General features: G+C 39.1%; 1 protein-coding gene across 7 annotated transcripts; it reads left to right on the forward strand.

Annotated features, from left to right (window-relative positions):
• Nucleotides 1-1,719: 1,719 nt before the first annotated feature.
• On the forward strand, nucleotides 1,720-19,453 carry EDARADD (EDAR associated via death domain). 7 transcript variants are annotated; one of them, XM_069010322.1, is made up of 6 exons: nucleotides 1,720-2,752; nucleotides 6,896-6,957; nucleotides 8,164-8,203; nucleotides 11,091-11,212; nucleotides 13,997-14,042; nucleotides 16,513-19,192. In XM_069010322.1, exons 1-6 carry the CDS (start codon nucleotides 2,722-2,724, stop codon nucleotides 16,887-16,889), a joined length of 678 nt encoding a protein of 225 aa, XP_068866423.1. In that variant the 5' UTR covers nucleotides 1,720-2,721; the 3' UTR covers nucleotides 16,890-19,192. The 7 variants fall into 7 exon arrangements, with proteins under 7 accessions (XP_068866423.1, XP_068866424.1, XP_068866425.1 ...); XM_069010323.1 differs by having other exon boundaries at nucleotides 1,721-2,752; nucleotides 6,899-6,957; XM_069010324.1 differs by having other exon boundaries at nucleotides 1,723-2,752; nucleotides 11,124-11,212.
• Nucleotides 19,454-23,475: the final 4,022 nt, after the last annotated feature.

A 23,475-nucleotide genomic window follows, 5' to 3' on the forward strand; every position in this document is an offset into this window, starting at 1 on the left:
TCTGCATTTGAGTGGAAATTTACAAAATTCTGAACTCTTCCCATTATGATTAATTATACTGAATTTAGTAGCTTATAGGGTCACAGCAAGATAAGATACAGATAGTACTTAGGTTTAGAAATTTGATGAGAAAATAATCCAACATTCTATGGAATGCTGTTGATTAAAGTTATCTCATTCTGGACTTAGCTTTTATGATACAGTTGTATTTAATTTTGCCAAAATAATTGCTGGCTTTCTGCACTGGTCAGTTAGCTAAGTAACAAAGATTTCTACAACACCCATTAAAGAATGATACAAGAACAGGCATGCAACAGCCAAATTAATCTGTACTGTTAATAGTGCTCTAGAGATACTTGTAAGTAATTGCAGTCTCTTCCTTCAGTACTATGGAAAAATTGTTAAATGATGATGACTAACCTAAGTTTCAAAGCAGTAATATTATCTAGACTATTCATTTCCATTATTACATTTCATTATTTTAAAGACTACTTTGTAAATATTTTTTTTTTATCTGCTTCAAATTGAAAAGCCAATCTAATGTATAGGTATACTTCTTAAATACATTATTTTGAACAGCATTAACCAGTTTTGGCTGCTGGCACAAGTGTTGTTCCACTAAAAATACTTTGTTACTGGTTACTGAACTAACTTTTTAATCCTAATGTAGGAAGATTCCAGGTTGTAAGTTATGAGAAGAGTAAATGCCACGTTGATTGTAAAACCTGACTTAGCCCCCAACACCAATGTTTTGTAGCCTTCTGCTGTTTACAGCCATCTGTGTAACAATAGTACACTAGGGATATTTGGAAGGAAATCAATGGATACATTTTTACGTAGGTTGTAAATATATTTCCCCGAAGGTTTTGCAGTCACTATGTCTACTTTTGGGGTTAAGTCCAGTAGTTTTTGAACCACACACAGAGATAATACCTACATGGAGGTCCTCAGGATAGACACGACATTCATTTGATTGAAGCATAAATTTGACAGGTTTAAAATCTAGAACATTTTTAGCTTTACTGTGGCTATGTCATTCCTCACAGTTATAAAAGAGACTCCAATCATTAGTCTAGCATTTGTGCAGATCTGTATAGATAAGAATACACTTCTTCTGCTGTCAGCCTAATTATCCATCACCAAAAACATTGTGCCACTAAAGAAATCTAGGGAAACACACAGAACCAGCAGCTTTATTTCTATTTAGATTTGCTGTTACCTTTTTAAAGTAAGCCCCTATTCTCTGAGAATGAATTTTAATATAAATGGGGAAGAAATGATAGTCAACCAACCCCTTGAAGAGCTGGACTCCAATGATATGCCTAAAAAAAAAATTCTTTGTTTTTACACATCATGAATTGCAGAAATCTTAGTGATCTGTTAGCTGTACCTTGGAGATTAAGATATGCAGAGATATGTGTATGTGTTTGTGTGTATAACCCAGTGGCCAAACCTCCATTTATCTTAGATGAAATAAGATGAGTTTTATCTCAGATGAAATTCAGTAAGAGAATCATTGGAAAACATCAATATTACTGATGTTAGTGAAAAACCAAATAACAGGTGTGGTGGTGCATTTGCCTCCCCGCTTTCCAGGCTGCAGTGTGATCTGAGAAATGCTTGTTTGTGACAACAGGATGACAGCTACTCTCATCAATTTAAATTCTGAAAATAAGAGCAATTTAATCTTTATCACTTTTTTTAAACTATTATTTGTAACATGCATGAGAGATGGAAAATAATCTGTGGAAAAGCACATTTTAATGCTTTATGGACCAAAGACTACTTTTAGTTGTGCCAGGGCAAGCCAGTTGGCTGAATTGGAGCTCTCTCAGTGTAACAAAACCGTAAATGTAAATGTCTGTAAATTTACCTCTTTAATAAATGAGCCAGGTGGCTCAGAAATGTGATCTTTATAATGGCAAATTCAGTTGTCCCGGCTTCTTTTGCTGTATTGTAAAATAAATAGAAATACATAATATTTCTTATTTAGAGAGTGATTTCATGCACAGACCCCATTTAGGAAGCCTGTTTCACTTTACATCGAAACGATAAGTGAGAGAATTTGCCAGAGATGACAGTGGGGTTCCAAAGCAATTACATCCAAAGATTTAACATTGTCATGGTATCGGATGTGCCTGTAGCATAAGAAGAATTTTGAATATCTGTGAGGAACCAGTGCAGTTTTTGATTGTTGTTTTGCAGTACTTGCGTTTGTAAACTCTGTCCGTGCACGTTGAGCCACCCGCAGATGCACCTTAAGCCCTAATGGAGACTGCCTTTCTCTGTAGGAAGGCAGTGATTTACGCGCGTAAATGTCCTCAAGAGCAGGAGAGCGAGCACTTGATTTCATGCTGCTAAAGCAGCTCACTTTTAGATCCAAACTAGAACTAGTTGACGAGCCGTACGTACACCCCGTGTCTGAGGTCTTGGCGAAACACGGCGTTTTCACACAGGGGAGCACCTTCCGCACGGAGGATTTAACCCGACGTGTCCGCGGGAGCGCGGTATTTCCCGCTGGGAAATGCGGGCTCCCGGCGGCCGCGCTGTCTACCCCGGCGGCCGTCGCGCCCGGGACGGCCGTGTGTGGGACCGACCTGCCCCGCTCAGTCCCTCCCGGGAGCGCCCTACCTGCGGCGGGGCGGCGCAGGAAGGGGGCGGCGCGGCGGGGCGGCGGTTCCGGGCACGTCGCGTTCCTCGCCCCGGGACCCGCCGCGCCCCATGGCCGCTCCGCAGGACCCGCTGCCCCCAGGTGAGGCCGGCGCCGCGGGGAGCCGGGCGGGCGGGCGGGGGTGCCCCGAGGGGCGGCGGCTGCTGCCGGGATCCGCAGGGGTCCGGGACAGGCGATGCACGGGGTGCGGCCCGCGGCGCCCATCCCGGGCCGGGCAGACCCGGGGCCGCGGCTCCTGGGAGCCAGGTGAGGAGCGTAGCCCCGGCCGGGCTGAAAAGAGGTTGTTAGTTGCTCCCTTCCCCCTCCGCACACGCTAATTAAGTATGGTAATAATTTATCATGTGCTCTGCTGGTGTGTTTAGTGCAACTTGTCATGTCGAAGCCTGCTCCAGCATTTAGCGTGTAAGTTAGTTTGCGCTAGTTAATAGCATGTTAAAAAGACCTTTTTCAAAGACATTTACTTAGAATTCCAGAGCTCGGGTGGCTACAAAATCCACACTCATTAACTTCCATAGTAATGGTAATGGTGCAAATGACTTCTAAGTACCTCACCTGTGGTGTGCCAGCATCACAGATTTTTCCATACCTATCTGCTCACATAGGGACAAAGTTTTGAGTAGTTAACAGTAAACAAAAATGCACAAGTGCTGATGGACTTAAACTTTTCAGGGTACTGAATATTCTAATGTAATTTGCCATATCTTCTCCTCCTATTCACATGTGCTTCTAGTCAACATTTTTTATTTCGGTTTAATCAAAGGGTTCCTCTCTATGAGCAGCATTAGTATTAGAGTGATCACTTGTTTAAGTTGTGGTAAATGAAAACTCTTAATGTGTGTGCCCAGCCTTGGTGTGAAAAAGGTCTTAGGAGCATGGTTGAAGTATGTAACTACAACCGACCTTAGGTGCTTCACTCACTACTGGTGGTGTCAAGACTGTGTTGCAGAGAAAAGCTGTAACAGAGGGGAAAGTTATCTCAGCTAATTGATGCTTTGTGAACCCCCTCCTGCTTAAAGGTCAAAATGCGGAGGTCTCTAAAACTCACTTTCAGACTTCCTTCTAATGCAAGGGTGAAAAGCAGAAAAACTGTTTGCTCTGGTAAGTGCAGAGCATTGCATCCCCATTAAAGTAGCAGTACTGAACAGAGAGAAAAGGTGGGGATTGGTACGAGTCTGCTGCTCTTCTTACAGACTGGTCATACTGGATGGGCCCTGGCAGAGCTGTGGCAGCCGCTGAGCTGCGTGGCAGAAATGAACTTCAGGAGCAACCACTGAACCTGACTTATGTCTGTTAAATGTTGTCCAGTGTTTGTGTTGTGTCAGTGGCAAGTACAGTGGTAGTGATTTTGTGAGGGGTCCCAGGTAATATTGTTATGAAGCTGTCCGTCAAAGTAACCATGAAATCAGACAGTCAGTCAGATGATACCCTCATTTCCTGTTGGCCTTTCAGCATGCAAAACTGGATGGTTTACATCTGAGATAAACAGAGAACTTTCCTCCCTACTGCTTTGTGCACCTGTGTCCAGCTCTATCACACGAGCTGTGGAATGTTGGGGAAGAGGGAAGGGACATTCTAATTGCCTTATTCATAATAAAATACTAGGTCTGTGGTTTTCAGATTATTTGCCTACTATGAGTGGTCAACAGGACCATGGTGAATCATCTGCAACCCAATACGTAGAGCCTTTAATCTTAGGTGCAAATACTCATACACATACATGGCACTTTAAAAAATTTGGGACTTGGTAGTGCTCTGCAACCTAAACAAAACAATGGAAATTACTATTCTTCATAAAGAACTATTAAATAAAGGGAAGCAATTGAGGTATAGAAAATGAAATACAATTTTAAAATACTTTTCAGGATGGATGCTAAGCAAGAAACATGCAGAGTCACAGATTCCCATGACTGTGTTTATGTGTGAGACCTAGAAAGCAGGAGTCAGAGGTACCACCCTGTACCCCATCACCTCTTGTAGAGATACCCTTGGGTCTGTCAAGTCCTTATTTCAAACGCCTGTATTCTCTGAGCTTCTCCAGTTTTTTCAGTGCTTCCCTCTGGATTGTGGAAACTAAGTTACCAGTGTCAAAATATACCTTGGTGTCTTGGAGATGTAACAGAGGATAGGGGACAGAGCCCTTGCCACAGCTACATTAGCCAGTGAGATTCACCAGGGCATGGACATTCTGTGGGGTCTGCTTTCATCTGCCTCAAGGCTCCTCTGACATGGGAAAAAGGAAGTTCTAGGGGTTTTTTTGTTTGTTTGGCTGGGGGGTTTTTTGTTTGGTTTTTTTTGTTTTTTGGTTTTTTTTTTTGTTTGTTTTTTGTAATTCATCTAAGAATCTGCAAGGAGGAGCTGAAAAGCCTCCAGAATAAACCAACAATAAAGTGCATGCTTTCTCACTGGGTTGGTAAAACAGTGAGGCTAGGGATGCCTGGGCTGGCCTTCTTCCTTAGAACCTTTCTTTGGCTCCCAGTGCCTCCTTGTTTTTCAGTTTTCCTTTACAGGGTGGGCTTCTCTTTGCCCCAGCTTCATTTCTGGTTCCTCTGCAGCTTTCCACTACAGTTCCCACTAGGGAGCCTCTATTTTTGGTCCTACTCTCAATCAATGTCTTATGCAGCTTCTTTTATTTTCCCATATTCCGGTGACTCAACCTCTCTGCATTTGAGAGTTTGTGCTGACTCTTGCTATCAGGACAGGCTTTATCCAGAACATTTTTGTTAATACCATGTTTCTGGAGCAGGGATTTCATATTTACCAAAAAGTACACATGACAAGAACATGGGGTTTTAGATTGGTTTTGAGTTTTTTTCCTCTTTTGCATATGGCTTCCTAATTTGCAGTGTGAACAATGCTCATCTGCAATTTCATAGGCCCCTGCCTTTTAAAAACATTCAGTGTGCAAAGACTGTGCTCACCCCTTCTCATCTGACCCCTCTGATCATGTGCCACCTGCCTGGACAATGCCTGTGGATTTCCTGGGGGCTCTAGCACTGAGAAAGGCTTTACCTGGAATCTCAGGGACACCCAGGAACTACTGCTGGTGCGGCTACCTCACAGAAGCAGGAGGGGGAACAACTCTGTCCCACTGCTGCCACCTTTTTTATTTTCAGTTTATTGTGCTGTCTTGCACTGGTTAGCACTTCAGCTTGTTCTGTTGTATTGAGTGGATTTGTAGGAGCTGGTCACCAAATACGCAATTATGCTGAATTTGAGCTGGTTAGAATAGTATCTGTGTAACTTCTGTTTTGGGGCTCAGTGTTTATACTGTGTGCTTTGTAGTTAATTTCCGTGACTCTAAATCTACTGGTTTTTATATTCCAAAGAAGGTAATCACCAAATACTGATTACAATCATGTCTTACTGGTTGCAGCTGAAAACTTAGTGTGTACTTCCAGTAAGTGACTTTTAGAGTAAGAGTGACAAGAGTGAAGATCTTGCCACATAATTTAAAATGTTTTTCAATTTTTGTAAACATTTATACTTATCAACAGAAGAGACTTCTCAAAAATATGGCAGGATAATGTTAAATTACAGGCGTAGTTTTGTGAATCCTGACTTCTGTATGAGATTTGTTTCAGATTCTCTGTGCACTTGTGGTCAGTACCCCACTAGTATTTGTCAATTTAGCTAGGGGGGCTAACATTTCATGATTCACCTGCAAGTACTTTGAAGATTTATCTTTTTGTTCTTTTGATATTAATATAGTTGAAGTTTATAGTTCTATTGTATACAAATAATTAATATTTTCCTCAACTGTTTTTTTTTAATTAGTATCTTACATTTTCTATTGTAATCTGGTGTTTGTTATAGTATTAATTTTTATTGTAGTGGGTATGTTTGTTTCCTGTTTGAATTATTTCTTTGAGGAAAAAACTGAATGCTGTCAATAGGAAAACAGAGCTTAGCTTTAAGAAATTTACTGGATTTTGTTATTTATTGCTGAAATGTTTTGTGATTTTTTTTCACAAAAATAATTCAGGATTTTAATTTAAGTCTATCTTTTGTTAGGGTAGAGTTGGGTTTCCTTGTTGCATGTAGTCTCTCATCTCTGTGCTAGTAGTTCTGACATTTTCCAGTTTGTCATGTTTTCTTGTGGAAATATGACATAATGTATGTAATGGCTGCATAGTTACATTTTATCTTGGTCAGAAAAAGAGGCAAAATATGAATTGGCAGAAAGACTTTGATGATTATGCAAGGATAAAGCTTTCTTATTTCCAGCAGATCATGCAGCAAAAGAGCCAGTGGAGGATACGGATCCAAGCACTCTTTCCTTAACAATGGTATGTGTTTCTGGTCTAGTGTGGTTGAAATCATTACAGCTCTCTATGGTTATGTAATGCAGCAGTGAGAAAAAACATTCAAGGATGCTAACTCAAACTGTGAGTGTATATACAAGATTTTGCTTATCTGTTTGACTGCACAAACAAACTTTAATTTACTAACCTGTGCAGTTAAAGTGTAAGTAAACATACCAACGGGTGCATCAGGTGAACTGGATGTTATCAGTGGAGCTGTCCATGGGATAACTTCCAGAGGCTGCGGCAGTGCCATCTCTTTAATTTAAAAAAGCCCCAACTGAGACAAATTGGTGCTGATGTTCTTCTGTCTATACAGTTTGGAGGGATAAAAAAAACCACATAGGGCTTAAAAGTTCAATAGTACTAAGTTCTTCTTATTCCTGTAGCTGATTTGAAGTCATGCAAAGGTCGGATCCGAGAGCGGTGCCTTAGGCAGGCACAGCTGCGCCTCGGGACGGACCAAACCGCGCCCTCTGGTGTTCGCTGGCACACGAGCACCGCTTGTGTCGGGATCTCAAACATCCCAGTCCCGTGCCGAGGTGGGACTAGAAATAGTACGAAATTCTATGAAGACTTTTTAAAAATGTGGCTTTCCATAAAAGCCAAACCTACTTTCACATAAGGGTGGCGGCCATAGGGGAGGCGGTAAATTTTAGGTACAATAATAAGTTATGTCATGCCTGGGAATCAGTAGCTGTTTCCTTAAACTCAGTAATAAGTTTCCTATTGCATCTTAATCAGCTATGTAAATTTAGAGCAGAAGGGGAAAATATATATTTTTTTCAATGCAGTAATATTTTATTAAAAGCCTAATATGCTAAAAGAGAATTTGAAGTCATCTTTGTTCCTCCTGGCATGTGTTACATTTTCAAGATTATCTTACTAATTCAGTAGAAAATTTCTTTCCTAAACTCTGCTTTTTCACTAAAAATAGCTTTAAAAGTACTGTAGCAAAGCAGCAATCTCTATTACTTGTTCATGTACTAATCAGTAGTGTTAGTAGCATCTCAGTTCCCACAAGTGTTACTGTATCTGATGGTGAACAGATCAACTAGTAGCGACTTGAGAGATACAACTATAATTATGCACTTAGAAGACTGCATAAAGAAAGTGTATATATATACTCCTTCCCCAGCATAATTACACTCAAAATAGCGAACATCTGTGTTTCTTGCCTTTTTGTGACAGACTGAAAAATATCCTGTCCAAGACACAGGAGTACCTAAGGGTAAGTATTTTGAATTCTGTCTATTCAGATATCATTGATCTATGTTGTTATCTGCAAAAAAACCCAGTGGTGTTACCCAACAGATTGAAATACTCATACTTTTTGCTAGATATTTATGTTTTAAATGTAATGCCCTCTTTATTTTTAAGGTCAGTTTGGTGTGTATATCTAACTTTTGAAATTTCCTTCAAAGCTTAGTTTTGATCTATAAGTCAGTCTAAAACTATCATCAGAAGACCTGGGTTCTCAGTCTGGAAGGAAAAAAAGTGGTGCCATTGAAAGACAGGGTTCAGACAACAGATGGTAGACAACATAATGGTGACTTTGAAGGGATTACCGCTGCCTTCATGTTGTTAGAAACACAATCAAGAAATACCTTCCCAGTCTTGTGCCTCTGACTGCATTCCCAGCCTTATAACCAGTCCACTCTTCGTGCCATCTTTTACCTTCAGCAGGTGTTAATACCATCTGCTGGGGAGCCTACTATTAGGCCCACTCTACACAAGTCTCTGCCTCTCCTTGCTGAAAACGGAGTGAGGGAGTGCAGGTTCTGAAGTCAAATACATGGATTACACAGTGTGAATAACCTCTTTATGTTTCCTTCACATGTGGAGTGGGTTTTTTCTTGTCATCCCAGGCTTCACCATTGACCTTTGTCCAGGGAATGCACTGGCAGGGGCTTGGTTGAAAAGCACTCTGCAGGTAGTGTGTTCTCCGTCCTGTGTTGCACAGCAGGTCTGCAGTGGGACAGACACAGGAAACCAGGCTAGTCACACTGGAAACTTCTGCTGAGGAGTGTGAGCAGTATACTACTGGGGGTTAAAGAAAGGGTGGAGATTATTCTGGGGCTTGAGAAAGCCAGACAGAGGAAATGAGCACTCTTCAGAACTGCTGCTCAGCAGGGAAGGATAATGTGGGATGAAGACTATGTGAAATCATAAACTAGTTTCTGTTTATTTGCAGTTAGGTGGTTTGGTCTTCAAAATTGTTTATTAGCACTACAGCAATTACACTGGAACATTCTTTTCCATGTCCTGTTTCTTATTTCACCTGTGACATTACATCCTCCTCAAAATTAATTAAATAAATTCCTAAATTTCAAATTTGTCAAGGTTGTTTGAAATCCAAAATTGCATATTCTAAATGCATCTATTTTAAAAAGGAAAGCTAAGACATTAGTAGAAAGGTCAGCACTTCCTGTAAAAAGGAAGTGCACTTGGTTTATATTTAATTTTCGTTTTTGCTTCCTCTTACTAAGTGTAAGAAGATGTAACTACTAATATAGCTTGACATTTCCCCTTTAAAGTTGAATGTGATTCAAATACCTCTAAGTATTCTGTTCATTTCTGTGAATTTAATTTTTTCCCTGAGAATGGCTTTTCATAGCTATTTCTATTAAAAATAGAAACTTAGAAGTATGAGTCTGTGAACTAAAAATTGTAACAGAAGTGCAGGTCTGATTCTGTATAACACGCAATTATGTTTGATTCAGAGTTAATGATTGAACAGACAGTACACTGGTGAGAGTGGCTGTCTGTTGCTTTTATTGGCCAATTAATTAATGGGCCATTTTGGAGCCATACTTATTACAGTTCTTGGCACCCTTTACTGAATATGAAATAAAATGGAGTTTAGGGAACTTTTTGTCTTGTAGGGGTTGCCTTAATGTTTATCACAATTTGATAATTCTACTTCCACTCAAATACAGAACAAATTTCACACATATTATTTCCACAATTTTGGTGCTTATGCTCTGCATTTTTAGACAGACTTTGTTTCGTTTTGGGTTTTTTTGTTGTTGTCTCTGACGTACTGTCATAAAGAATAATGATGATCCTCTACTAAACTTTGACATTACTGGGGATGAAATATCTTTCAACAGTCTTATAAAACCAGAAAAAGAGGAAAATAATGATTTTTGATTTTCTTTCAAGTGTAAGGATGAATTCTTTGATTCAGATCAATTTCTTGAGTGAGATAAGAAAATATTGCTTCTTTCTGTTTTGTGATGATTCATGAAGATAATAGAAGTTCTTCAATGAGATCTTACCATTAAACAAACAGCAAATGGAAACATACCAGCACTACAAATGTAGTCACCCCCATGGAGCGTTCTTGTATGTAAAAACATGTAGAATATAACCTTTTTTAAGCCTGTGTTAATGGTTGGTCAGCACCTGACTTAGGGGAATTATGCAAATGGTTTAAAGAGGAGGACCTTACTAATCATGCAGAGTGAAATTTGTCCATTTTTGCACAAGGTTCACAAAGGGTTTCTGTATCCTTTGTATCCCATTTTGAGGGCTGAAGTGATGCTTGAAAGGTTAACAACGTTTGTGCTGTACTAGGGAATGCTGTGCTTTTCAGTGGACTCCCAGGGCAGTTGATAAACACACTTTGAAATGGATTATTTCAGTGCTTCAGCAAATTCCTGTGTAGTAAAAATCAGTAGGATGAGTCCAGGGGGCAGAATAAAAGGAAAATATTTATGCAGTACCTGTTTTAACTGTCATTTTAAGTGTGATGAGAAAAGCAAAACAAAAATTAGAGTGACTTCGACAGTCATCCTCAGCCTACTTGGATGTATTGGTTCAGTTAATATTCTGTAGTCAGCTTTCTGAAAGAAGAACATGACTCTTGCTTTAAAAATAGTGTGGTGTTTGTTTAGGAAACAACTGCTACTCTAATATCTAATCTCTGCAAGGATTATATTTCTTCTCACAGTCATGCTCTGCATGATTGTTACAGGCTCTGCTGATTTAATATTTTGGGCTTTTAATCTAGCAATTCCCAGTGTTTGATCATGATATGGAGTTGAATTTTGTATGTTAGACACCTATACTATAATTTATGTTTGATAGTCTTACTATTTAAATTTGTGTTTGAGTGGAAGACCAGTGTTTCACACTCTTTGCCTTAGATGAGGAATACCTAACAGATCAAGTTACTTTGGAAATTGCATCTGTGAACATCAAGACCCTTACGTCAGATTCTGGCCTAATCCAACAGGTAAGAAAAATGATACTTGAATGTGAACTAAGTTACTGCTGTTAATGAAGTAAGTATGTTAACAAATAAATATATTTTCAGACTATATCTGGAGAGCACAAAATTATTCAGTAAAACAGACCAGAAATTTGCTTTCTTTTCAAGAGTTTAATGAAGGGAGCTTTTGTGGAGAAGGGCAAAAAAAAAAGATTATTTTATGATTAACCTGTACATTTTAGTTTAAATAGGTTTTGATCAATGTATAGATGTTCCGAAGAAGAGCTGGCAAACAGTTAAGGCTTTGTCATACATGCTGTCCCTCCTTCTGGTGAAAATAAAGCCAGGCAGAGAAGAAGTGAAGTAAGGAATCCTAGATTTTGCCCTTAGGGAGGCATTTGACTGTTTTGCTTTGATTTTGGGACACTGCTCTTCCCATAGTTGAAACACTGTCCACTTTTTGTGAAATCTTACATTGCCATAGGAAGGGCAATGCTGAGTGACTCCCATGCTCCATGGTTACCATCTTTCAAGTGAATGTTATTTGCTGAATTTCAAATTGATTCTCTTTGGGTTGAGCAGAAAACTTGGAGAAGAGAAATGAATGAGCATTTTCCAGCAAGATGAAGAATTAAAATGAGTTCCTAATGCCAGAGTCCCAGCTGAATTCCTTTAGAAACAAACACGGGTTTGGTATGCATTTCACAGATGATGGAGGTAACTGTTCATTCCCATCATCAAGGAGAGAGCATTTACTGGCAGCTTAGAATCACTGTAAAGATAATTCAGTGTATTAGGGTGTTAATGGTTCCACAGAGCTGGAAAACTTTCTGCTTACCTTCAGACTGTGCATAAGTTTATGGCTTTGATTAGACCTGTGGAGGATGATTGGATCTTCATCATGGGCAAAAAATATTCTTGCTTAATGCCTTCATTTCCTGGGCAGTAACACTACAATGTCTTATTGCAATTACATTACAAGAAAATTATCTTGCATAAACCTGAGTGCATCTGACTTGATAAAAGTGGATAATGACTGATCAGTAAAAATAGTAATTTTGAAAACAGATGTATGGCACAGGTAAGTGTTGCTGCTTTTCTTTGTACTTTTTGCAGTACTACTCTTTCTTATTTTTTATGCCTCACAAGGCATGTATAATGACATAAGGACACGAAGGCATTGGCTTTCACAATAAGGTTTGAACTTCAGTGATTTGATAAAGTCTGGGAAATGAAGGTCAGGATGGCAGTTAAGTAAACAGTATCTGCTTTTTTTTTTTTTTTTTTTTTTTTTCCTAAATTTGCTTGTTTGTTTCTTTTGAAGTAGATCTTTGGGGAGGCTGAACTGTGCTGGGTAGTTCCTCATTCTCCCCAAAGAGTTACCCTTCTGGGAATTTGTTCCTTGAGGCTCAGTAATAACATTCTGCCTTTTTAAGGAATTTGTGGGAGTGGAGACAATTACTATAATCAGGCACTTCAGATTTAATTTTTCTTAAACTTCAGGTGCTCACATGTTGCCATGAAGGCCAAGTTTGTGTTTAAAAAGCACTGTCCAGATAAAGCTGTCATGGTAGAAAAGTAAGAAGATAATGGCAGGGCTTATTCAGTTGCAATTGGCATGTGCAGTGTTAGATCTCTCTTGAGCAGAGACCAGACATTTTGATATTGCATGTGTGGTCTTGCAGTTTTCAGGGAGTAAAGAAATACTGAAAACAGTATGCAAATTTTTCCTTTCTTAACAAAGTCTGTAAATACTTTGGAGAGAGTTCACCTTCTTTATAATTAGATTGTGAATGTATGCAAGTTCACCACAGCAACTGAAACTGCCTGTATTCTATTTTTAGTGGATTTCTTAGTAAAGGAGGTGTAGCAGGTAGGACTAGAGTATCTTATTACACTGTATTGTTACCCATACGTTGACTTGTGTTTGTATGCACAACCTGCAAAATTAAGAAGCCTGCTGTTATAGTTTCGGAAGAATTGACGTAATACAAAAAGATCAACAATACCTCATTGCAGCTATCTAAGGGGAAAATCCCCTTCTACTTTCATCTTTAAATCCTCAACAGAAGAAAGCTATTTCACCTGGCTCCACACCTGCATAGTTAAAGTAAGGGCAGCTGCAGTTTCCCCACAGTTCTACAATCAAGGGGCTGTCCTTCCAGCTTTTTGATGTTGCTAAGTAGTAGAATTGAAATTTTTTAACGTGTATTACAGTCTCAGGCTGCTAAGTAATTTCAGTATGTTTAATTAGCAGATGAAACACCATTGAGGGAATGTTAACTTCAAACAGGAGGAGGGTTAGATATGAGCCGCAGGAATGTTCACGTCCACCTGTTGTCTATAAAAGCTTCCTATGTATGTAAAGAAGTCTGTAAAAAAAAAATTCTCCACTTTGCCTAGATCAACGAAACAATCCCTTACTGCTGCTTGTTACATGCAAAATTATTGGTTTTTATATTGCAAAACATTTAAAAAAATCTTTTTAATCAAACCATATGAATTGTTAAATAGCTGTTGAGGGCTCAAGAGAGTTAGTAAAAAGATGCAATGCTATAGCTTATCATTAATAAAAATGCTATTGTTCAGCGCATACAACCAACAGGGCCGTTTTATGAGCTGAAACATGAAAAGACTGCAGATTGTTAGTAATTCCTCAAAACTGTATGTATATTCCCTGTCTGACTTTACAAGTAGCTTGGGATTCTTTTAAGTAATGTCATGCCGGTTGTAAATTAGTCAAATACTTATTCTGGTGTTCAATTATATTGTTTTACTTTGACTTTATATTTGTTTTCTGCTTTGTAGCCAGAAGACAAAGACACACAAAACCATACTGATGAATCACTTTCAGGTAATATGTCAGCTTTATTGTTCTACATATTTTATTCCTAGGTATTATTTGAAAGCACTCTTCTAAAAACTGCTATTTGTCATAAATTACTGCCTGGATAATTACTGCTTATGGAGCTCATTTCATTCCCAGTGTCATTTACAGCTTCCCCTTTGTTCTAAGAGGATGGTGATCAATAATGCAGACCATGCAAAATATGTAAATTGGGCTTTCCAAATACGTTTAGTACATCTGCCTTCAGAAGTGATGCGTAAATAGCTGTCAGGAGAGAGCAGAAGCTGGCAGTAGGCTGTGAGGGCTTATCCCATAATTGTGTGAGTTCTGCTGGGGAGGGGGGTGTGTGTGTGTATGATATACAGTTCTCTTAGTCTAACAGTAAGAAATGGAGAGTTTCCTATTAGTAAAGAAGCTTGCCTATCAGGTAGCATTAGGATCATGCAAGTAGTTGGGTAGGTCATCATTTGCTTGTCAGTGTCTAACACAGGGGCATCTTAGAAAAGCGGGATTCTTTATGATGCTTTTGATAGTCTTGCAGATGATATAGCACAAGAAGCAGGTTGGTTTAGTTTTGTTTACTTCTATCTGCGCCCTTTTAGACGGGTGTTTTCTTTACCCCTTCTCTTTGCTGTTTCTACTGGAGGATGAAACTCACTCTGGCAACCCTGCCAGAGTAAATAAGATGAAATTCAGATAGGGTGCTCTCCTGCCCTCTAAGCTCAGGCAGAAATTTGATTGGATTATATTCATTTTGCCTTGTTTGTATAAGTAAAGTTTGGTATGAATGAAGCAAGCAAGTTTTGTCTCACTTCATCAAGAGTTTAGAGTGCACAAGAAGAACAGAAGAGTTAACATACATATTCCTGTAGAGAACAGCTGCAAGGCCTGTGGAATACCGGTGAGCAAGATGTCACCAGAACATGTTTCCCTTTAACAGGGAATCTAAGTGTTTGTATGGAGTTATGTGTCTGCAGCACTGTTGTTGCTGCACGTCCTAACTCGTTGAAAACTTCAGAAGTTGTTATTGGCCTGCTAAAAAAGCAATCTGATGAACAATATTCAAAAATAACAATAGCCTGTCTTTTCTTTAAAAATAAAATACAAAGTACATGCAGGCATTATATTCTGGAATTTTCACACAATCTGGCAATAATTACTGAAAATAAATTCATGATTTAAAAAATAAAGAGCCACAAAACCCCACAAACAAACAGCCTTAACAGATGCTGTGGTCCTTATGAGTAGGTGGCTCTAAGATTTGTTCTTTGCCAGAGATACAGTTCAGGCCTCTGATCCAGCACTTGTAAATTCTGTGTCACTGTTTTCTGTTGTTTTTAATCAATCTTTGGATTATTATCAGCCCATTTTTCAAAGAGTTTTGTCTGAAATAGGACTAGCTACTTCCCTATTTCAAGCTGTACAATGAGGCTGGAGCACAGAAACTTTAGAAAATGCTTCTAGGCTGTGTCCATTATCTACTATTTGGAAATACCAGATTCTCCCTGCTTTCAAAAAGGAGCAGGGAGATTTAAGGTCCTGTCTGCAGCCAAAATGCTTGGACTGTGTCCTACACTGCTGCAATGTTAAAGGTCTTGGTATTAGAGTTTCACTAGAGGTATGACTTGAACTGGTTTCTGCATGCCTTTATGGGTTATTTTTATATAATATAGTCTGATAGCACCACATTGTTCCCAGTTTTGGGGAGATACTGACTATGGTGTATAGGAGATTTCTAAATGGCAATTTTCAGTATTTGATGCAGATTTAAGAACACATCACCACCACTTTCCAGCAACTTGGTATTTTTATTTTTCTCACACATGGAGGAGTATGCACTGTATTCCTTCTCATGATACACATTTAAAATAGGCTTTGTTGGTTAAACAGGGACAGTTTTTATTGTAAGAGCCCTTACAAAGCAGAGGAACCTTTCTACTTTTTCATTGTGTTAAAATACTAGATGTTAGTTATGTTTGGATCTGTCAGAAGAGATTCTCCTGGTGCACATATTTCATGTTGTTACGAAGGCAGCAGCTCAGAAATGTTTCCTTCATTCTACAACACACAAATACAAGATGCATAGAATGTACGCATAATCCTGTTGGTGATTTAAGTGGGGGTTATGGCAGATTCAAGGAAGCTACATGGTTCCAAAACCAAAAAAGGGGACTATCCTAGCTCACACACTGCATTGAATCCTATGTCTTTTCTATAAAAGTATAAATATGGTACTTTCAAAATTACTGTCCTTTTGATTGAAGCCACTAAGCATAGTGAATAGAGAGAAGTTTTAGAAAGTTAATTTCATGAGTTCTTCATAAGGAAGGGCATTGCATATCAATATTCTGACTTTTTCAGAAGCAATTCAAAGCAACATAATACTCCTCAATCCTTTATGCTTTTAACTTTTTGTTCCCGATGATGCCACAGCAATACATCCTAATTTCTTCCCATGTAATGGTTTTCACTGCAGATCTCAAGAAAACCTGCAAGGAAAATGTCACCTGCTCCTTGTGCTTATTCCGTGCACCGACCATCAGTGACATGCTCAATGATGAGGACTTGTTGTACACAGTGAGGCTAAAGCTGGATCCCTGCCATCCAACAGTGAAAAACTGGAGAAATTTAGCAAGCAAGTGGGGGATGACTTATGATGAATTGTGTTTCCTTGAACAAAAGCCCCAAAGTCCCACCTTGGAGTTCTTGCTACGGAATAGTGACCGGACTGTGGAGCAGCTGATTGAGCTCTGTAAATTTTATAAGAGAATTGATGTTGTGAAAGTGCTGCTGAAATGGGTGGAGGAGGAATGGCCCAAGAGAGGGAACAGAACTTACCAGAATGACTTCTAGGTCAAAGAAAGTTGTTAGTCTGTATGTGTTAAATGCTGGGACTAGCTACCACTAATACATTGGAAGTTTCCATTGCAAGAGAGAGAAAGCCTGTACTGAGGGTTTGTATACTGTGTAAGCTTTATCTACTGTATACACAAATGTATGTTTTATGCCCTCAGGGTTGCAAAGATAACCTTCCAGAAGTGGATGGAATCATCCAGATTGTGTTCTTGAGTCTGCACATACCATCAGTTTCTTTGCTGCTGTTCACAACCTTCCTGAACAGAAAAGGAATCAAAAGGCCAGACCAGTGTTTTTACTGCAGCAGTTGTGAACCGTATCAGCTGTGTGCTGTTGCTTTTGGGGAAAGCCACTGTTAGAAGGCAAGTCTCTTGGCCTTATTGGTAGCCCTTCCACAATTTTGTATGTTCTACCTAGTACAAGATGAGGTGGAATCTTTTTCTTCCTTTTTAGTTGTTTTTTAAGCTTTGTGACACTCTTTTTGGCACAGGAACACCTCAATGTTCCAGGCAGTAATTTGGATCTGCATGTTACAATTAACTGAATATTCAACATCACATTTGAGCAAATTAAGTCTCTTTTATGAACAAGAGTAGGCATTAAACAATAACAGATGTTAAACAAAATAATTACTCATATGCTACTACATAATAGGGCATATCTTTACCCTAAGAAGAAATCATGCATTTCAGAGAGACTTTTCAACCCATAACATTTAGGGGCCAAAAGAACCAATTTAAAGGCTCTATGCTTGAAATTACTTTCCAAAGGTTTAAAGACAGTGTACACTCTTGAGTGCACGTATCAAATGCCTCTCACTTTGCAGTGTGAGGTGATGGCACCACAGAGTATCGTTATTATTGACTGTAACTTCCCTTTTCCCTGGCTGTGGTTTTCTTTATAGTCCTGTGAGTTGGCCTACATTCTGTCTCACACCAAGGTAGTTGCACTCTTGTGTGAAACTAGCACTATATTTTGATTAAAGCCACTCTGATGAAAAATTAACAGCTGAATTCACCTACAGCCCAGGTGGATGCTTATTAAAGCACTTACAGTGGTTTAGACTGATTTTTTTTTAAAAAAGGATTTTGATGCTCTGAATTACACTGTTTACATTTTAAATGTTTCAGAAATTGGCCTTTTCCCTACCATTCTTCTGACGTGTCAGACAATATAGTATGTACATAGGTGTATATACCAAAGCACTGGTCAAGATGTGGGGCAAAACTAGAATGGGGTGCAGGTTGATACACTGTTTACTTTTCTCGAGTAGAAATAGTAAGAATTAGTAGCAAAGCTGAGGGAAGTCTAATGCTGTATGCTGAGTTTCTTACTGTAAGAGATTGAAAAGGAACCTCTAGTAACACTTTACTGAAGATGCTGAGTGATATGGTTACAGAGGAGCTAGAAGTAAAGACTAACATTTTCACTGTCAGGCACTTGTTCTGGGCTGACATAAAATTATTTTAGTGACTTCAAGAAGCTGAAAGTCTTGTTTCAGGGTAAAGAGATTGACCTAAATTTGAGGTTTGAATTTTTAATTTTTTTATAAAAGACTGAAATTTGTAATGAATTTTTTTAACCATTCCTCAAAAAGAGCTGCTACTCTTTAGAACTCTTGTTTTCTAGCTGTATTTTAAGGAGGAAATTTTATTGCTCTGTCTTGTTGGGGCTGCAGTTCAAGTGTTTCCTGATTCTCTCCTAGGAACTGGGGTTTCCCAATAGATGTCTGTCAGCTTGTTACTTTTGCAAATAATCTTCTGTATTGAGTTAGATGCTCTAGATTCAGCTTTGGGGACTACTGCTGTGGCTGGGCTTCCTGCTGTTTTCAGTTCCTGCAGAGGCATCCACTGCCTACATGCAAATAGCTCATATTGCAGCTTGTCCAACATAATTCCCATACCTTGGGCTGACTGCATGCATGATTTAGGATCATATGTCTGTGTGTTAACTTGTTCTTCTGAGTGATGAGTGCTGGCATATATGCCCACAGCTTTTCTCTCCCATAACATACCACAGGTATATCTGTGTGGTATTATAATATGCTCTGCTTTGGAAGATCCAGACCAGCTAGGAGAAGAATCACATAAGAATCATAATGGGAATATGAGATGATGCAGTAGCATTCCTGGATCAACTGAAATCTACTTCTTTTCCTGACTTCTGGCTAAAACTTGTAAAATTTTGAAGAAACTCTGTTCTCTTGTGAAGATGAGTTTGATCCCTTGAAGCTCTTTAAAAGTCGATGTCAGCTGCAAGAGTTCACATCTGATGGAAATAAAGCTGCTTCTGAGAGTTCATAGGTGGATTCTGTATGAATTCAACTCTGAAGGTTGAAAATGTTAGCCTTAAACTTCACCACACACTGGATTACTCATTACTATACTTGAAATACTTTTTTTTCCTCTTTGTGTGGCAGAAATGGAGAGGTACACACTCTTTTTTTTAGTTTTATATCTGTTTACAAGATATTGGTTCTGAGTGTTCAATTTATTCTTATATTTTCTGTTATAATGTGTACTATTTCTAGAAGAAATATAGATTGTCAGTGTTTGACTTTATTGTATTTGTTTTTATTACAGCTAGGGTAACAGCTTCTCACCAGTCACCTTGAAATTACTGAACTATTAATTAGTTGTGCTGTATAAAAAATACCTTCTAGATGAAATTCATGGCACCTTAAAGCACTTATGTTTGCAACAGATACTGCTGTTCAAGAAAGGAAGATGCATTTTGAAATCTTTTCCATATGAAAAATGAGTTGATTTTGATAAGATGATGAACAAAGATATTAATTTAGAAACTTGTAGCTGAGTTACTGACTAAGAGAGGTATGAAACCTGTAGGGGTGAACTTTTCCTGAATTAATAACCAATCTGATACTGGACACTGAAAGCCTCTACTAGGCTATCACTTTTGTTCCATTATATCTTTCTCCTATTCCTGTATAATACCTGCTCTCCCTTCAGGAATTTCCAGGTTTTTGCGTGCTGTCTCTCTGCCTGCAGGATGATCAGTGGCCTTTGCCACCCATTTTAGCTTCTATGAAGCTGCCCAAACCACTGTATTATTTCATTTCTGCAACCTTATCTAAGACATAAGGAGCTTAATAACTGTTCTTCAATGGCAAAGTTACGGTGCTGTGCTCCAGGAGAACCCAGTTTTCCTGGGAGGACAACTGTGGCGTATCCCCAGTAAAATGGTGACAGGGCCCAGTTTGCCTTACTCTCTGAATGCACTTCCCTTGGATTTGTGGAGAGGAATGCAGGATAGATTTGGGACTGTCCTTTGGAACCTAATGTAATGGATAGGGGTAGTCAGCATGGTCCCAGATGCTTGCTTTGAAATAACTTGTACAGAAACTGTAAACCAAAGGTTCTTCCTGAACCACTACTGAAAAATGGAGAGCTGCAGCTTGGCCTGGACAGTGCTTTGTGAAGGAGACTGCATATTTTTCACTGTCTCAAAAGGCCTCCCACAGTTCCAAGTCAAGCTGCTAGCAAGAGGAAAGAAATGTAAATTCTGCCTTATGGTTCTTTAAGCTAGGGTAACACCATTGACCTGTGGCCAGACATAGTTGGAAATTGTTTGTCAGACAGCAGAAGTATTTAAACAAGGTCAGAGAAAGTGCATGGCATTTATAATAAAGAGCAAACTACTTGTGTAATTTTTGCAGCAGATCATGTTCTTCTGTCCATGAAGGCCAAGGAATTAGTTATTCATAACTACTTTCAATATATCTTGTACATTTTAAATTTTGGCTTGGTTTTGGACAGAAGGGCAGAGGACTTGAGATTGTTGCCTGTTTTGACAGAAAAGTGCTTTTCTTAGTCCCTGCATTCATCTAGTCTTGATTCCATGGCTAATGGTCAGTTGGCCTTAAGTGGATTATAGAAGAGATGAGGAAGTAGCTTCTTTCTGTTAGAAATAATTGGCGAGAAATAATTGTCTATGGTGTTAACTTACTCTTCCTTCTGATGTATATAGAGTAGTTTCCTTGCAAGAAAATCTCAGTTAATTATATCTTTCTACTTTTTGTATCTGTGTACAGCATGGGATGGATACACAACTTTATATGTCCACATGAAAGTGCTTTTTTCTTTTTTTTTGATGAGTTTGCTTCAAGATTACCCAATATTTAATTTGGGAATGTTTTTTGTCTCCAAAAATAACCGAAGTTTCATGTTGTTGATGAAAAGTTCCTTAACAGAAAGAGCCAGGATAAGAAAGGGGCACCCAAATCCTTACAATAGTAAAAATATCTTGAGCCTAAACTGAGAATTTATTTTTGTCTTTGCACCCTATATATATATAAAAGGTTTCCTTCAGTTCATTCACAGTCCCATTAAGAGATTTCATTTTGTCCTAATTTATTTTTGCCTCTGCTTTCTCTGAAGCTGAGAAGTTCACTAGCTCAAAGGTCTATTAAAAGCCTGATCCTCTCTAGTATCAGGAAACACCTACCATCTCGTGGTGAGAGGTGATACTACAGCCCTCGCACATCTCCCTTGAAAATGCAGGAGAGCTGACGGCAGGTGAGCTCATCTGTAACTTCAGAGACCCACCAGGGAGATCCAAGGGCAACTGCATGAGGATGATGAAGGTGTGAAGGTGGAGTTCTAGGGATCTTGGGTTTGGTCACAGTCCCCAGTTTGGAGAACATCACAGTTTTTCCTTTTGCACAGATGCGTGATGTTTCCTGGTTTTTATCTCCCTAGTTAGGCAGGGACTGAATCACTGCGCAGATTGTGGCACAGGCACCTGGGAGTGGAGGTGTGGCAGGGTGTGCAGGCAGGGCAACCACAGGCACAGGTTTGCTCTCTTATCTATTGCAGTGCAAATGAAGGAGTGATCCTGACTACTTCAAGAAAGCTAGAGTGTTGTGTCACCAATCTAAAAAAGAAGGGGTGAGTATGTTTTAAGGCTTATATGGCCTAGAATTGGTTTTCAAACAGTCTAGTGACTTCTTGGTATCTTGTTTGTCCTTTGGTGCTCATATCTATTCTGTATCTTGTTTGCTCTTATGCTTCTCTTCCACATTTTTCTTTAAAAATCAGGTGTTGCAACAACAAAAAAAATAGAATACTTGTTAGCTCCTGCAGTAGCAGTAGCATTTTAAGCTTTTGAATCTGTAAGCCCCTTAAAAAAACCATGACTTTTTGTTTTGTTCCATGTGATTTGTTAGCTTTAAACTGAAAACTGGAAGATCTGAATGATCACTGGAACTAAATAGTGACATATCAAGGAAGAATTATGGAAGGCCACTGATTAACTTGTAGCTAAGTAAAAGCTGAGCCAGCTGGGCTGTCAATTGAAATGTTAATGTTGGTGTACCAAGAGGTGGTGACTCATGTCTTCTTTGAATCTAAAGCCTTTCAAAGAAGCCAGGGCAATAGTTTCCATCAGTAATGCACGAACAGCTCCATTAAAACTATGGAGGACACAACAATGTCAGTCTTTTGAAATCATATGTAGTCCTTAAGCACAAAATGTCTGCTGAACAGTCCAGTGTGCTAGAGGCTTTACCCCTGTGGCCTGTAGTACTGTATTAACTAGGGAAAAATTACAGTTATTCTGGTACCACACAACAACATAAAAAAATTAGCTGAGAGTAACTCCCCTGGGCAGGTTTCTTAATGGAGACTAGTGTTTATTTGTGTCAAGTCTAGGGAATTCCATTATTGATGGAAATTTTATAATTGGAACTGTGCATAAAATACCGGGCCAAGTAAGTGTGACTAGGTATGTTTTCTCCTTGACCTTGGACCATGGCTTGCTACCCTGAGAGGCACAGGTTACAGGCTTGGCATCAAGGACAGGAAATCTGCTTGAGAAGTCTCCTTTGAAGAAGTAGGATAGCATGTAGCCATATACTTTATGGCACTGTGCTGAAAAGTGAGAGGGACAGGAGAACAGTAGCAGAGCTAAGGCATCTAGCAGAGCCAGAGCACTGCTGGGGTGAGCGAGTCGCAAAGCACAGAGCAGCTTGTAATGCTGCTGTGTCTGTTGCAGGTTGGATGCAACCCTGTGGCCCAGCAGGGAAGACATCAGCCCTCTGCTTTGGAGAAGTGCAGATTTGAGATGAGATGTTTATGGCAATAAAAAGGAGCAAATGTAGCAGCTCCTTTACCAAGAAATTACAGGGGGGCTCAAAATAGTCTGTGGTTGTACCCTTTGTTTTTTATCCAATGAAGTGGTATTTGTTAAGCTACCTCACTGAGTATGTGAAAAAGAGTTTAAAAAGTGCTTGGGCATCAGTTTAGTTCAGTTTTCCCAGATTTCTGAGCGACCATGTTATTAGCATGGCCTATGTTGCTGTTAGAAGCTTACACTGAGGCATGGTACAATTATAGAAGTGATTATTACAAACTATATCAAATCCAGTTGTGTTGACAACACTCAGCAAGCACTATATTTATCTAAACTAAATTCACTGTTCCTATTAGTAACATAGGTCCAACAGCTCTGTGTAAAATGGTGCTAGACACTTTCAGTCTGTCCTATTTATTGGGTTGTGGTCTGATACTGCTGCGTCAGGGGACCAGTTTTTCTCTTCTCCAAAGTGGAAAGAGAAAACAGAATG

This window comes from Aphelocoma coerulescens, chromosome 3 (assembly GCF_041296385.1).
Source record: "Aphelocoma coerulescens isolate FSJ_1873_10779 chromosome 3, UR_Acoe_1.0, whole genome shotgun sequence".
In the NCBI taxonomy this organism is placed as follows: Eukaryota; Metazoa; Chordata; class Aves; order Passeriformes; family Corvidae; genus Aphelocoma; species Aphelocoma coerulescens.

What these genes read in the sequence shown, in the direction of transcription:
- EDARADD (XM_069010320.1), top strand. Translation starts at nt 6,126, where the DNA reads ATGTTTTTCAATTTTTGTAAACATTTATACTTATCAACAGAAGAGACT. An exon ending in AGACACAGGAGTACCTAAGG is followed by an intron (nt 8,204 to 11,090) that starts GTAAGTATTTTG and finishes TTTGTGTTTGAG; the next exon opens with TGGAAGACCAGTGTTTCACA. An exon ending in ATTCTGGCCTAATCCAACAG is followed by an intron (nt 11,213 to 13,996) that starts GTAAGAAAAATG and finishes TCTGCTTTGTAG; the next exon opens with CCAGAAGACAAAGACACACA.